This window comes from Stegastes partitus, unplaced genomic scaffold (assembly GCF_000690725.1).
Source record: "Stegastes partitus isolate 25-593 unplaced genomic scaffold, Stegastes_partitus-1.0.2 Scaffold670, whole genome shotgun sequence".
Taxonomy (NCBI): domain Eukaryota; kingdom Metazoa; phylum Chordata; class Actinopteri; family Pomacentridae; genus Stegastes; species Stegastes partitus.
In genome coordinates, this window is record NW_007578401.1 from 177,551 (window position 1) to 192,823 (window position 15,273).

General features: G+C 41.9%; 1 protein-coding gene across 3 annotated transcripts in view; it reads left to right on the top strand.

Annotated features, from left to right (window-relative positions):
• Positions 1 to 15,273, top strand: part of flvcr2b (FLVCR choline and putative heme transporter 2b) — a 27,974-nt gene that overhangs the window by 9,906 nt on the left and 2,795 nt on the right. For 2 of the 3 annotated variants that reach the window (XM_008290394.1, XM_008290393.1), the window contains exons 3-9: positions 2,276 to 2,416; positions 4,175 to 4,242; positions 5,613 to 5,716; positions 8,499 to 8,609; positions 11,045 to 11,150; positions 11,916 to 12,027; positions 13,778 to 13,833. In XM_008290394.1, coding sequence (XP_008288616.1) covers positions 2,276 to 2,416; positions 4,175 to 4,242; positions 5,613 to 5,716; positions 8,499 to 8,609; positions 11,045 to 11,150; positions 11,916 to 12,027; positions 13,778 to 13,833 — 698 coding nt within the window. Of the gene's footprint in view, positions 1 to 2,275; positions 2,417 to 4,174; positions 4,243 to 5,612; positions 5,717 to 8,498; positions 8,610 to 11,044; positions 11,151 to 11,915; positions 12,028 to 13,777; positions 13,834 to 14,932; positions 15,114 to 15,273 lie in introns of all 3 variants that reach the window. The other variant, XR_520505.1, reaches the window with a different exon arrangement.

The following is a 15,273-nucleotide window of genomic DNA, read 5'->3' on the forward strand; positions in this document are numbered from 1 at the left end:
GGTGCAGTGAGACATGAGTGGATCTGGTCGACTGAACAAAGGGGAATCACCGGGTGTTCAAGAAAATTAGCCGTCTGAGCCCAAGTTCAGTCATTTTATTGGCCTTTATTTGAAAGTGTAGCGAAGAGAGGGACAAGAATGACCTGCAGCAAAGCGTCATGAGCTGGATTCGAACTCACCACCGCTGCATTGGGGACTTTATCCCTGTATATGCTACGCCAGCTTAACCAAGTGAGCTATCACGGCGCCACTATCAGAGGCGGTTTTAATATAAGTTTGGACTCTTTGTACAACACTAAACATACAGTCGTGCTCAGATGTACTCATCCCCTTTCATTAAAGAAAAGACAAAATTCACAATAATCACTCAAATAAGTAGAAACTGAAAAAAGTAATAATAAATAAAAATTTGCTAAATTATAATTTAGTGAAATAAGACATTGTTTTTGAATTGTGGTTGAAACGAATAATAAAAAAAAATAAAACTGTCCTGGACAAATTAGAGCCCGTTGCTGATGTCAACAGGTGCAGAAGTCTGACTGAGAGTTACAGAAAACACCTGATTGGCTCAAAGGGTTGTTCAACTAAATATTAGTTTACAGGTCCCATCATGCCAGTTTTATTTATTTATTTTTTAATATATATTTCTGTTGAACCACAATTCCAAAAATAATATCATGATTTTCATTACATTTTTATTTATTATTACTTTTGTCAGTTTCAGCTTATTTCTGCTGTTTTTTTCCTTCTTTAATGGAGGCCATGAACACATCTGAGGACGGCTGTGCATGTGTAGCCGAGGCCGTGCTGTAAATTAAGTTGCTTCACCTCCTCTGGTGGAGCAGCTGTGTCAAAGAGTTGGTTAGTGTCGCAGGATTAGCGAGAACCGGTGACTGTACGCAGACCCTCAGGTCAGAGTCGCTGGGGGGACAAAAGGCCGGCCTGGCTCGCCTCCAAGAAACACAAAGACAGACATCTGTGTTTCCCCCAGGAGGCCTGAGGGCATGCGGAGAAACGCTGACTAAAACAGGCCACACCGCCGTTATCGCCTCGAGAACCGCCGGTCCTCGGGCTCAGAAGCTGGCTGAGTGTCGGAGCGTAACTCACTCTGTGTTTTAAGTGAATGTGTTTCAACCCGTCCAGCTGCGCCTGAATGAGTCCTTATATAAAATACAGACGCTCATATGGGATCCATACGCTCCTATAAAGGACGGTTTGCTTGTGAAAGGAGGGGAAACACAACACGGAGCAGAAAGCTTTGGTTGTTTTAAGGAGTTCGACATTGTTGCGTTTTTTTTTTGCTGCTATCACATTCGCTGTGGGCAGCATAAAGATCTCCACCTCTAGAGAAACAGCAGAGACGACTCCAAAATGTCTTATGTGCTGCTTCTCTCCACTATAATGGCCTAAATCATAAAAAAGAAAAAACGAAAGTTGAATTTCCTTCATTATTTGTATTATTTAAAAAATGTAAAATATGGAAATAAAGTCTAAAACAATTTTTGTTGCCCACAAGTGTTAGAAATACAGAGAAAAAAATCATGTTTCCCAGTACCAAAGATATATTTTATTGTTTACAATTTGAATTTGAATTTGTTTCAGCAAAAATCACTGAATTTTTGTGACGCCAGCGTTAGTCGCAGACGAGTCACTGACGGCTTCACGTTTGTCACGAGAAGCACAAAATTTTTTGTTTTTTTTCCAGAATGTGGTTCCTGCAAAGAGTTTGATTTTAGCTAAAACTATTCAAATAGAATCGTAGCATAAAGTGATTCTGATGAACTATAATGTTTGTATGTTCAGATCTGGTGACGTTTTCTGACGAACCTCCAAACGAATCTGTCCAGCAAGTCCTTTTGTTTTTCAGATAAATGGTGCAATTTGCCATTTTTTCCAAATATAGCATTCCCTTAAAAACCGTCGAATGGTTTCAGTTTGAAGCTGGCAGCGACTGTTTCTTCTGCTGTTTTAGGACGACACCAGTTCTCCTTTTGTTTTTGGTTCAGTGGGTCACCCAGTGTATGAAGTGCGTCCATTATTTGACCCACATTTTTCCTGTAATCCCGCCAGACCGATTAACTCTTATCATTAAAAACTGCTTATCAGCCCAACTTGAGCTTGTAATAATAACCAGGAAGTATTTGTTCTTTTGTGTGCCAGTTTTCCTTCATTTGTTAGAAATGAAATGCTACGATTTGTTTTTATCTGACATTTTAATTTGTGTTCATGAGTGTTTGCTGTGCCTCACGTTGTCTTTATTCTCTCCATACATCAGTTTTCCAGGAGCGTCCTAAGCTGCCTCCGACTCAGTCCCAGGCCACAGCGCGCAGCATCCCGCCGGAGCAGTACTCCTACATCGCCTCCATCCGCAGGCTGCTCCGCAACAGGGCCTTCATCCTCCTCATCGTCACTTACGGTTGGTCGTCACAACTCTGCAATTTATGCTCCCATCGTAGTTAGGATTAAATGTTGTTTTGCAGATTGTGTCTTAATGGGAAGTTAGACGTTGTAGATTTTAATCGAGACAGTTCTTCAGAATAAGTACAGTTTGAGACAACCAAAATACTTTGGTTTGAACTTTGGTAAATGAACTGAAAGGTTGTTGTTTTTAATCCAGTGGGACATCAGTCGTCGACTCACCAGGATAGGATCTGTTTCTTTATCACTGAAACGAATTTCCTTCCCTGTGACGTGTAACCAGGTTTATCTTATCCCAGAGTGTCATAAAAGTCCACATCAGTTATTAATATTTCCTCAGTAATGACCGTGAGCGTGTCTAGAAGAAGTTCAAAGTTTGTTTGCAGTCTGACAATCTTTAACAAATGCTGCATGTGACCGACGGCTTACACACTTGATTAAGTCTGGAATGTAAAATTGTTTCTCCAGAAATAAATTAATTATAATAGAAGCTGCAGCCGCTAACTTTAAAAAGAAAACCAGTTTTGTACATATACAGGCTGCAGGTGTCCACGTTGGAACATGAGATATTTACACAGAAAGATGTTTTAAACTTTTAATTAAATACGTACCAGTAACATACACAAATGCTTTTTTCTGAACAGAGCCTGAAACACGGCTGGTTAAGAAAATAAAAAACTCCAGCAGCCTACCAGGAAAAGTCATTGATCGTTATCTTCATCTTCCTCCTGAACACTAAAACCATTAAAGTCTTCAGCCTCAGAATTCCTTCGTCACTTCCTCAGTCTCTCTGTCGTTGTCGCTTCAACGTCACTTTGATCTCGAGGCAAATTCCATCAATCAATGTTGTTTAAGCCGCAGCGTTCAAAGTGTGTGAAAAAAGTCGGGGCTTATATTCTGGACATTACGGTATTTAATCAACAGAAAAGTAATTCAGATCTCCTGTTTTCTAGGTTTAAAATCATTGAATATATTTGACATTTTGCCAAACAAACATGTTAAGACGAAACCTTTCAGTCTGAGAAACTGCACATTTTTCACTATTTTCCAACAATTGATTCCTTTAATTAATTGATTAGGAAACTAATTGACACAGGAAAAGAATCACAGGCTGCAGCTCTTGTTTATTTCCTCCTCTCGCAGTCCGTCAACGGTTTTGTGCGACAGCTGCGAGAGGAGGAAGGAAACCTCTCAGCTTTGACCTTCCTCATAACACTGCATGTGACAAAAGCATGTGACCGGTGTTAGTGTGCATGAACGCGTCCGTACGTCCTTCTGTCAAACGATCCTTCGGCTGCACAGGTCGCTCGAGTCTCGGCTGTACCTGAACATGACGGTCGGCTGCAGCCTCCACCTGTCGCTGCCAGTTGAACCGAGCTGCAGCTGCTCTGCTGCATTTATGCAGCGATATTTAGAAATACAACTCAATAAAAGTCATATTGCCGTTTATTCGTCCTTGTTCTCTTAATCCTTTTTGACCTCGAGCGTTTAAAGCAGCTTTTTTCTGCAGGTGAACGTTCGCTGTGTGGAGTTTAAGTCTCAGTTACTGACTTCCAGCTCAGAGTTTCCCTTTTATAGAAGTCTTTGGTTTGGAGCGACTCTCTGTTTTGGAAAGTTCAGCTGAAAACATTAAAAAAAAAACCTTTGGCTGCTCACATGACAACATTTAATAACTTCAGATAATGACATTAGCTCAAAGCTTCCTGAAAAGCAGCTGACTTTCTCATGTGTTCTGTTTGTATTTCCTACCTGGCAGGTCTGAACGTGGGCTGCTACTACGCCGTCGGGACGCTGCTCAACCGTATGATCATCATGCATTACCCTGTGAGTCCTGCACCTCGAGTCTCCGGATGAACAGCAGACATTCTCGCTGTTTTTTGTTTCTTCTGAGGTTTCCGATTGCAGAAACTTTGCTTCATGTCTTTTGTTTTTTAATATTTCACTTGGAGTAGCCATGACTATTTTACTGAGCTTTAATTGTTAAATATAAAGAAATAATATAACAGTAATAAGTCAGATAAACCCAGCTTTTGTTTTATTAGATTTGTTTTTTTAAACTTTTGAGTATAAAGAAGTTATTTCCCGTGGGGGATGTGATGTTGATGCGACTATAGTTTTAAAATACTAAACAATAAGGATTCTTTTCTCTATTATTATTGCTATTATTTCTCTGTCCTTATTTAATATTTCTAGTATGTTGTATGTGCAGTACTTCCCCGTCCTGTCCTGGTGTAGCTGACGACTGCAGTTTAACAGTACTGCTATTACTACTGCAGGTCGGACTGTGTCCATACAGACCATTACTGTACTAATGTACTGTACTGTACTAATAGCATGCTGTGTGTGATAAGACTGTTTTTATTGCTTTTTAATCGCATTTTAATGGTTTTGTGTATGATATGTGATGTATATGGGTACTGCCCAGTACACTTCCACCTTTGGGACAATAAAAATAAGTATGTCTTATCTTAACTTATTAGGCTGCTGCTAAGATGCTCTATAAATGGTTTTATTCACTGTAGGCTCATTTTTTACTTCAATATAAAGTCCTGCACCTCTATATAAACGGTACAACCATGACTAGTAGTAGATGGAACTCATCCATGTCTTTAGTGAAGCATATTAAAATTATACAAAGAAATACAGCTGAATTTCTCTATTTTTTCATATTTTTTTTAGCAATAATAGAAAAAGTCTAGAACAAATGTGTGCCCACAGGTGTTGTCAATACAGGGAAAAACAATGTGTCTCTACATATTCTAGATATTTTACGACTTGTCTCATCTCTACTCTGTGAAAACAGTTCAGCTGAAATTTCAGATTTTTTTTGTCACGTGACTGTCGGTCACAGCTGAGTCACAAATGACGGAGCAGCTGTGCACAGGTCCTCTTTGTTGTTGTTGTTGTTGTTATTGTTGTTGGGGGGTTAGAATCTGCTAAATGCAAACCACGTATTTTTAGCAACTGTTTTTTTTTTTTAAGGAGATGTAGAGTAAAATGATTTTAATGAACTATCTCGGTTTTATTCTTGGCGGTTGTTGATTTTTCTGTGAAATCACACATGATTGGTTCAGGAACCTTTAGAAGGACTGTTGGAGTAAAAGTTAATTAAACGGCCCATTAATCAAATGTTTTAGCTAAATGCACTGTTAAGGCGATCGCTCACTCCTCTCCTGTCTTCTTCGGCTTTTCAGGGAGAAGAGGTGAACGCCGGGAGGATCGGCCTCACCATCGTCATCGCGGGGATGGTCGGCTCGCTGATCTGTGGGGTTTGGTTGGACAGAACTAAAACATACAAGTAAGGCAAACGTCAAACAGGGAAACGTATTGGAACAGCAGTTTGTCTTTAAGAAGAGCCGTCGGATGCACAGAGGGAGATACAGTTAGTATGTGGAACAAAAAAAAGAACGAACACGAGTGAAGCAGCTACACAAGCGCTCTGCTCCTTCCTGTTTATTGTCATTTCCCTTCTCGACTGGCTGCAGGTCTTGTGCAGTGTTTATGTGTTGGCTTGTGGAGCCTCCCTGTGTGTTTATCCAGGTGCAGCATGCCGCTACGACAGCGACCTCTCCGGCCTTTTGCTGCCGCCTCATGAGCTCTCAGGCTGGGAAGTAACAGCAGTGTCCGTCCAATCAACCCCCCGCTGGTGCAGATTTCTGCACCGTGAGCGGGGGGATGTGGGCGTGTTGGTGGAATACATGCAGATACTCATTCAGCTTCACCTGGTTTTACAGATATTTTATTCACCCTCTTTATATTACCAATCCTACATTAAAGCCACTGACAGCTGACATGAATAATCAGCCATGTTGGTGCAACCCAGTGTTCTGCTGGGAAACCTTGAGTCCTGACATTCATGTGGTTGTTACTGAGGCCTTGTTTAGCAAAAACAGTGATATTTCAGTGGACCTTTGGTTTACATAAAGCTAGAAGTCACCCATCATATCTGAAAACTCTGGCCACAGTGGAGATTTGGAAAAACTCCATCTTTGCATGTAGACGAGAGGAGACGGAGTTTGACATCACAGTGTGCGACAAAAGCGTCATCAGCGTCATACATGTGCGACCATGTTCACAGTTTGGCTACGTCCATATACCTGGACTGACATGTCTACAGTCGATATTTTCAAGTGTTTTACTTGTTTTGTACTCTAACACACGATTATTGTTGAAGTAACAGGAAGTAATTGTGTTTTTTCCAGGATTCTGATTGGCTAGCATGGCTTTATGCTTAGCGTTACACTGCCCCCTACAGGTTTGGCAGCTCATAGCAGCTCTTAACAACGTGTTTATGTGGATTAGATTTTTTTGAAAACGATCTGGTGTGAACGATGTTATTTTTAGTAGATCCATTTCTGTAAATACCCGGCTCCATGTACACGTGGCCTCAGACACATACCTATCTATGAGGTGCATACATATTTCAAAAAGTTCTCTGCCTCACCAGAAAAAGTCACAGGAGAAATACTTTCCAACATAGTCTCCTTAGTACTTCACCAATGTTCTGGCTTTGCTATCCCTTCATGGAAGCTTCTAGATACTCCTCAGCAGCAGGGGTTACTTCATTACCGCTCTGAAAATGGCGACCGCACAATCGGGGTTTTAGTTTGGGAGACAGAAGTCAGACGGTGCAGGTTGAGTGTTCATGAAGCTGTGTGGACGCACTGTTCTGGAGCAACGGCACTCCAGCATGAAGCTTTCCTCCCCTTTTTTCTTTGATTGCTTCAAACATTTGACTTTTTGTGGACAGCGAATGTGTCCTAGTTCACAGTTATGCCTCAAAATGGGAGTTACGCACCTTGTTTCTGGGTGAGGCAGAAAACTTTATGACTCAAACATTATTGTTTCCTTCTAATCCCATCGACATTAACAGATGGCAGCAACCTTCCCCAGAGGGACAATACACGCCCTGCCACACCCCAAAAACTGCTTGGCTTGAAAAACATGACAAAGAGCCCAAGGTGTTGACCCAACATCCAAACTTACCAGATCCCAATCTGATCCGACAATCTGTGAATCCTTTCTGTGCCTGATCTATGAGGGCTCCACCTGAACTCAACCTTAGGATCCACTGCCAACATCCCAGAGGTCCCGAGTCCGTCCCCAAAAGTTAAAGCTTTTATAGAAACAAACAAACAAGACTGACATACAGTTTTAGGGACGGTGGTTAAAATGTTGTGACTGACTGGTCTATGTTGAGTTTTTTGAAATTAGAAAAGTAGAACCGTTGACTCTAAACATGTGACGACAGTTTCAGTCGTCTTATGGTCACCGTAGGTAGTCTTTATATGAAGAGGTTTGATCAAAAAGTTCCAGGACTGTGCATGGTGCAGTTAACACCAAGAGATGGAAACTCTGGAATGGCTTCCAATATTTAAAACCAGAGCAGACACATCAGGTCAGGAGAGTTTTCTTCTGGTCGTGCATCAGGAATCAGTCTCCCAGAGTCAGACGGCCAACATAGAGTCCTACTGTAACGTCCTGAGGAGTCTGAGGGAGAACAAGCTGCATCTACGACCTGAACTGTGGCGTGGTAGCTTGTGAGTGCTTCAGTGTTCTGTCCTGATCACAACGCGGCCATTGTGCGCTGGTTTCTTGGACACAACCACCCACCGCACTCACCAGATTTGGTTCTCAGTGACTTCTTCCTCTCTCCTCAAATGAAATTCAAGCTGAGGTTTTAGCATTTTGACACAGTTTCTAAGAGTCAGCGCTCTTCACAGATGGTGCTCGACATATTGTATAAAAGTGTGAGTAACGCAGGTCCTGCTGTTGATACCTCGTTGTCACGTGACAGCCTGACTCACTGCTTGCTCATCTTGCATGTGCCCACAGTCCTAGGACTTTTTGATCCACCCAGGTATGAAATTATGAAATGTTTCTGTGAATGTCCGGCATGATTTCCCTCCAAACGTCACGTGATATTAATTCATCAAATGCTGGCACTAAATGACTGCTTTTAGCTGTGAGGCTACTGTGGTCTGCTTCCGACTGTACGAGTTCATCCACACAAACTGGAAATGCATCAGTGTTTCATGATGAAGGTTACAGGGCTGCGTGTTTCCTCTGTGTGTTTCCAGGCAGACGACCTTCGCCGTCTACTTAATGTCTCTGGTGGGGATGATCATCTACGCTGCCACACTCAGTCTGGGACACCTCTGGGTGGTCTTCATCACGGCTGGAGCTCTCGGGTATGTTTCCATTTATTCAGTTTGCTTTAATGTGCTCATGTGTGTGAAACTACATTCAGAATTCAACGTGCAGTTATGTCAGTCTATGGACAGATAAACAAACCCCCCAGAATTAAAAATTTAGACCAAAATAAAGGCAAGCATGGAGTAAAAGAGTGGTGGAACATGGATGCTTCCACACAGGTGCACTGCATCGTACATTTAAGCAATTAACACCCAGTTATGCGCTGTGACAGGCATAAAAATGCTGATTATCCATGAATGTAAGGCGGACTGCAAGGAAGCGCAGTTGGTAGCACTGTTGCCTCGCAGATAGAAGGTCGCCGGTGAGGAACCTGGGATCTTTCTGCGTGGAGTCTCCATGTTCTCCCCGTGCAGCGTGGGTTCTCTCCGGGTTCTCCGGCTTCCTCCCACAGTCCAGAAACATGCTGAGGTTAATTGGTGATTGTAAATTGTCCGTAGGTGTGAATGTGAGTGTGCTTGGTTGTCTGTCTCTAAGTGTAGCCCTGTGATAGACTGGTTACCTGTCCAGGTGAACCTGCCTTCGCCCTGAGTCAGCTGGGATAGACTCCAGCCCCCCATGACCCTAGTGAGGATTAAGGTGGATAGATAATGGATGGATGGATGGATGTCTCAGGTAGACGATGGAACGGTGGGTTTTCTGAAGGTTTGTGAAGATGGAATTATCTGTTTTTGCAAATGAACTCTTCAGATGTATAATTAACCCTATGACCCCCCGAGCAGTTCCTTTTTTTTCTTACTCCTGTCACATTTTTACTCACTGTGGACTCTTTTTTTTTTACTGCGATATCCCCTCAGAGATGAAATCAGCAGTAAGTTGTTCTGTGTGATTTCCGAATGGTTTGATGAAAATTATGCAAGCTAAGGCCTTCACAGTCACCAGGTTTGAACACCCCTGAGATATTTTAGGCCAATGTGTTCGACACATTCCCTCCAAATATGGGAATATCTTTTGAAAGAACGGTGTTTATCCATCCAGTAAAGAGAATCAATGCCAAGGTGCAGTGAAGCTGTTCTGTCAGCATGGCGGCCCACTTTCCTTTATTATGTTTTCCTTTAATATCCTACTTGTCTGTACATTTATGACCAAATCGCCTATAAAACTAGCCAAGCAAGCTTAAGTAGTAGCAGTAATATTACATTTTAAGCTCGAACTGTATTCAGAGGCTGTTTTTTTAAATGAAAAAGAATCAACAATGGAGACTTTGTCAGCAGTAAATACTTCTGTTATGCCTGGAGTCCTGCTTTGTTCCTGTGAACTTTACTGTTGACATTTGCAATAATAATTTACAGCCATGTACATCTCAACTTTAGGCTTGATAGGCGTGTGTACATTGACCCTGCACTGAGCAGGACCCAGATATGCGTTCGTACACTCTGACCCAGTATTGAAAACTATTCAGGATATATAGAGCAACGGTAATGCAAGCCTCCTGTTGCAGGGGGAAGAAAAAACGTATGGATAGAGGCCACAGTTATGTGGAATCATCTCAGTTAATTTAATCTAACTTAATTAAATTTATTCCACCGGGACAATCCGCTCGCTGTCATTACTGCTTCCCAGTGGTTCACAATGTATGTTTAAAGGAACCAATGAAATAACTCAGACAAGCATCTCGGTGATCATGTCGAAGGAAAAGCTGTATTAAATTACACAGTTAAAATCTTTATGGGGGGAAATGATCACAAGGCTGCCTCTCTGTTCTTCTCGGATGAAAACCAGTTTTTACCTTTATGTGGCTGCTTTGAAAGCGTTCCACCTCTTCAGTAGCACAGATTGGTCTTCCAGATTGGAGAGCACACCTACATAATATACCATACATGTTGGCCAGACACCGTGCAAGAGTCATGTGATTGCTTTAGCTTGTGCACAACCAAAATTATTTCAATTTCTGGCCTCTTTTCTCTGAATGTGTAAAGAAAACCCAACAGCATGCAACACCTTCCTGTCTGCTGCTTTGTGTTGTTGTTATCAAAGCGTGGTTACAGGCAGAAGAAAAGAAATGTGCCTGGAAATCCAGTTTGCACTGACTGATGTGTTTCACTGCTGCTGCTGCCATGTCAGAACCTCCCGACCGAGTTTCACTTGTTGTCACTTCAGTGGAAAGAAAACATCCGGCTATTGAATGAGAACAAGTGTTTGATGTCATTGGACTGCTTTCAAAACCCGTCGTTCCTGCACAACCTCCCAGAAGTCATGCAGATCTGGGCGGTAGTCTTGAATTCCTGGATAAACGGTGACATTTAGTAGGTACAAAGTGTGCATCAGCCTGTGAGATAATATGATGAGGGAGAGGCATTACAGGGCACAGCCGATGTCCTTCAATGTTTTACATGTGAAAGATATCGCGATTGCCTTGAGATACGATATGATTAACGCCGACGGTTTCTGTGCTCTCGTGTGTGTTTTCCAGGTTCTTCATGACGGGCTACCTGCCTCTGGGCTTTGAATTCGCAGTGGAGCTGACGTACCCGGAGTCGGAGGGAACCTCCTCTGGACTCCTCAACTGTTCGGCGCAGGTACAGCCGCGGGTTTTATTGGATGCAGCCCTCGTAAAAGCAGAGGTTTACAAAGTGCTTTGACAGACAAAGCAGAAGGAGCAGTGGAGGAAACGAAGGCAGCATAAAAGCTTAATGAGCAATAAAAAGACGACATTACATGAAAGCAAGTCTGTAAAAATGGGCTTTAAGAAGTGATTTAAAAGAAGCCAGAGCTGGGGATCCCTGATGGCACGATCACATTTAGATTTATAAATCATCCTGACCCAAGCATTCCTCCTATAGGCTTATTATTATTCTGTTTTTATACTGTACTAAGACTTTTTAATACTCTTGTAAACACCAGCAGTTTTGCACCTTATCTGCATGTTACTGCACAGTGTTTTGCACATTAGCTTCCTTATTTTTCCTAAATGTAACATGCATGAGCCACTGGACACCTTAAATTCCCTCAAGGGGACGAATAAAGCATCTGTCTACCTCCATCTACCTAGTTTTAAAAGTGATCAATACACGTTTAAAGTCAATTCTTTAAACAAAACAGCACAAAAAGAGAGAAGTCAGGATTGTGGTGGTGAAAGGGACGTTTGGTTTAAAGCAGAAACGACAGAGTTCCAGTAGTCTGCAGCAAATAAGAGCATGAATGACAGTAACAGTCTGCAAAAGCACTTGAATGCAGCACTCTGTAGTTCCTCTCAGGCCTGAGCTGCTGAATTTTAGACAGTACTTGTTTTGCATCTGTCTTTTGTTGGGATCGTGTGCGATGCGACTCTTCATGTTCCACAGGTGTTTGGCATTATCTTCACCATCTGCCAGGGGAAGATCATCGACAGCTTCGGCACGCTGGCGGGAAACATCTTCTTGTGTGTCTTTCTTCTAATAGGCACAATAATGACAGGTACGAGCATTTTTCTGAATTATACTGCCATGACTCATAACCGACTTCTGATTTCAAGCTGCACATGCAAACATGTAGAAGAACCGTCTTTGTCTTTGACTGTTTCTGTCGTGAGTTTACTAAAGCTCCTGCAGAGAAATGCTAAATTCCAAGAATGCAGATTATAGTTACTGAGTAATTTGAAGGAGTGCTTCAAGGTTGAATAGAAGGTTTGTTTTTGTATTGTACTTTCTTCACATCCTTACAGGAAGGCTCGGAGCAGCTCAGGTCAAAGTCTTTATTTTCCTTAAAGGGGGGGAAAAAAACAATGTGACCACAGGTATTGTTTGGTTGCATTCTTACTACTCCTCACTCAGAAGTGCATGTTTCCCATTAGGAAAAAAGCACTAAGCAGACATTTTCTAGAGAAAACAACAACAACAACAGAGGAGCAGTAAACATTTTGTTGACCATTAAGTGAGTCATGGAAACTTTCGTGCCACCCAGAGGCGGCTGCACGGCTCACATACGGCGTTTTCAGGCAGTGAAGGTGGGACTTCACGCCTCAGTCAGTACGAAGACACTTTGCACGGCCCATTGAGGGGTTTATGAACAATGAATAACTTTTTAAAAATGCATTAGCCACTGAAGTGCTCAACTTTGTGCTCACTAAAAGAACACACCAAAACCCTTTAATGAGACTCCTCTGCTCCCAAAGGTCAGCACACTGACTCACTGTCGTTTGAAACTTACTCATAATTCAGATATATGAGTGGACTTCTTGGTAATCATGCCAGTTTTCAGAAGAAAGAGAAAGCTTCTGTGATAAAAGAAAGAACCTCCCACTTCTGTGATTTGTATTCGAAATTCTCAGCACAAAGGTCACCAAAACGCACAATGTTTGCTCTCTGTAATATATATCGTTTGTTGTGAAATGTTCTCCATGCCAGAATTATCTTTATTTATGTAGCACCATCATGCAAACCATAATTTAAAAAAAGCAAGTACTAAATGTTTAATTCAAATGAACAATTAGAAAACACACAAACATTACAACAACAAGAATATGACAAGAACAGGAGAGATGTTGCTGCTAAATATCCTCAGCAGGCTATTCCAGAGCCTTGGAGCTGCCTCCTTCAGAAGCTCCCTCTTAGATTTAGAGGATCCTTGTGTGAGGATTTTAAAATGAAACTTGGGCTGCACAAGGCTGATCTGAAATATACTGAGAGGTCAGACCATGTCGAAGCTTAAAACTGATTCTAAAACATCCTGTAAGCCGGCGTAAAGAGGCTAAAACCTGAATAATGTGGTCAAACCTATTTCCTCTGGTTAAGAGTTCTGCTCTGTCTGCAGCCGGTTTGCAGTTTTATCATAAGGTTGAAAGGAAACTGAAGTTGCAATAATGGCATAAAAGCATCTGTGTCTTTAAAATCTGGACAGCAGTGGTGGAGACAAAAGTTAATTTTTAAATTGAAATCAAGCGACCGTAATAGTTGTGTTTGACCTGAGTTAGTCATATTGTGTTGTGTTTAGATTTGTTACCACACAGAGTCTTTGGAAATATTTACCAAGTTGTCTGGTGGGGTCACTGTCATGTGTCTGTGTAGAGGAGCCCCCTACTGGACGCTCGCCGTTATTGCACTATACAGTCCAACCACACAGTTCTGAATAACTTTTAGGGTTCTTTATAGAATTACAATATTGTTTTTTATGCTTCTTTGTTTTTGCATCAATATCTCACCCACTCTGTGTCCTTATTTCCCTGCAGGTTTAATCAAATCCGATCTACGGAGGCAACATGCAAACCAGCGGGTCAAAGAAGCCGTAAGTGTTGAAGCAGTCTGAGGATGAGGATGTATGTGTAGATACAGAATAACAGTGGTGGTGCTAGTATGAAGGGAAATAGGCACATTTTGACATGTCACAGTATGAAAAGCACGGGTGCAAATACATAAAAATAAGAACGATGTCTTGAACAGAACGGTGTCGTCGCCGTAATGTTGCATCACCTGTGCTTGTCCTGAAAACTAAAAACGTCTGCTCTGAAAAGCGACCCGTGTGTTGGACGGTTATAAATTTGCACATGCGGTCAGTCACACGTGGATCTCGTGCTGCTCCACAAATAACCCACTCCGTGCTCCCTATTGTGTCTATTTTTGCGGTCAGCCTGAACGTTTGCATCGACTTCACACACTAATGTTGTTGAATATGGAGATATTTTCACCTGCGTCAGGTGTCCACATGTCGTAAAACAGAGTAAAAGATTGCATTTGGGGAAACAGTTTCATAAGGAGACCTATGAAGGTTTTAAATAATATAAAACGCATGAATGTTTAGGACAGTTTGAACCAACCTACACGTGTCTAAAACCCTTTTTGAATGAATGCTATCAGCAGTAAGTGATTCATTGTTGTGATTTTCTCTGTTCTTAGCTCATCCTGCCAGAATACTTTTTTTTTTCTGTTTCTGGGTGGGTCTCCAAGCTCTGTGATGAAGTTAATGATGGGTATGAACAGTCAAACACCTCACGTCGAATATATTCACTATTCTAAATATGCCCCAACAGTTTAAATCAATCGTTTGACATTTTGAGAAATGCACTTCCTGTTAGGGCATCATATGAGACGATGTCTTATTTCCTCATATCGCTATTTAAAATAACGCAAATAAGTCAATGTCCCCACAAAATGTTGAACTGTTTTTTCAGTCAGAACATCCTCGCTGGGTTTGTTCTGACCCTAAAGGAATCATTTAAGGGACTTCAATCACTCATAAAATATAAAAGAGGAAACTCAAGTAAGATTTCAGTGGTGGGAATTAAAAATCTACCTGACAGATCAGATCCTGTTGAACTTCATCTCAGACTGGAGCCTCACACCTCTATGAACTCCGAATGAGAAGTGATCAGTAGGTGTTGTTTTAGGCGGAGCGGCAGAAGCTGGGACAAGACTACGGAGCCACAACGCTAATCTCCCAGCAGCAGACTCTTCCTTCTCAAGCCTGATCAATGCACTTTTCTGCTTCCACAACAACAACAACAACAACAAAAAAAGCACAAAAAAAAAATCTCCTCAAATCTTAGCTCAACACACAGATGCACAAAGGTAGGAGCACTGAGCAATCAGCACACACTGTCAGTGATCACCACACCTGCTGCACATCCTTTCACCTGCCTGTCCTGTCTCCTCCTTGTTCCTCCAGATCACGCTCAATATCATTCACACAATCATGGAAATGGTAATTCTGTCACTGAGGCGATTTCTG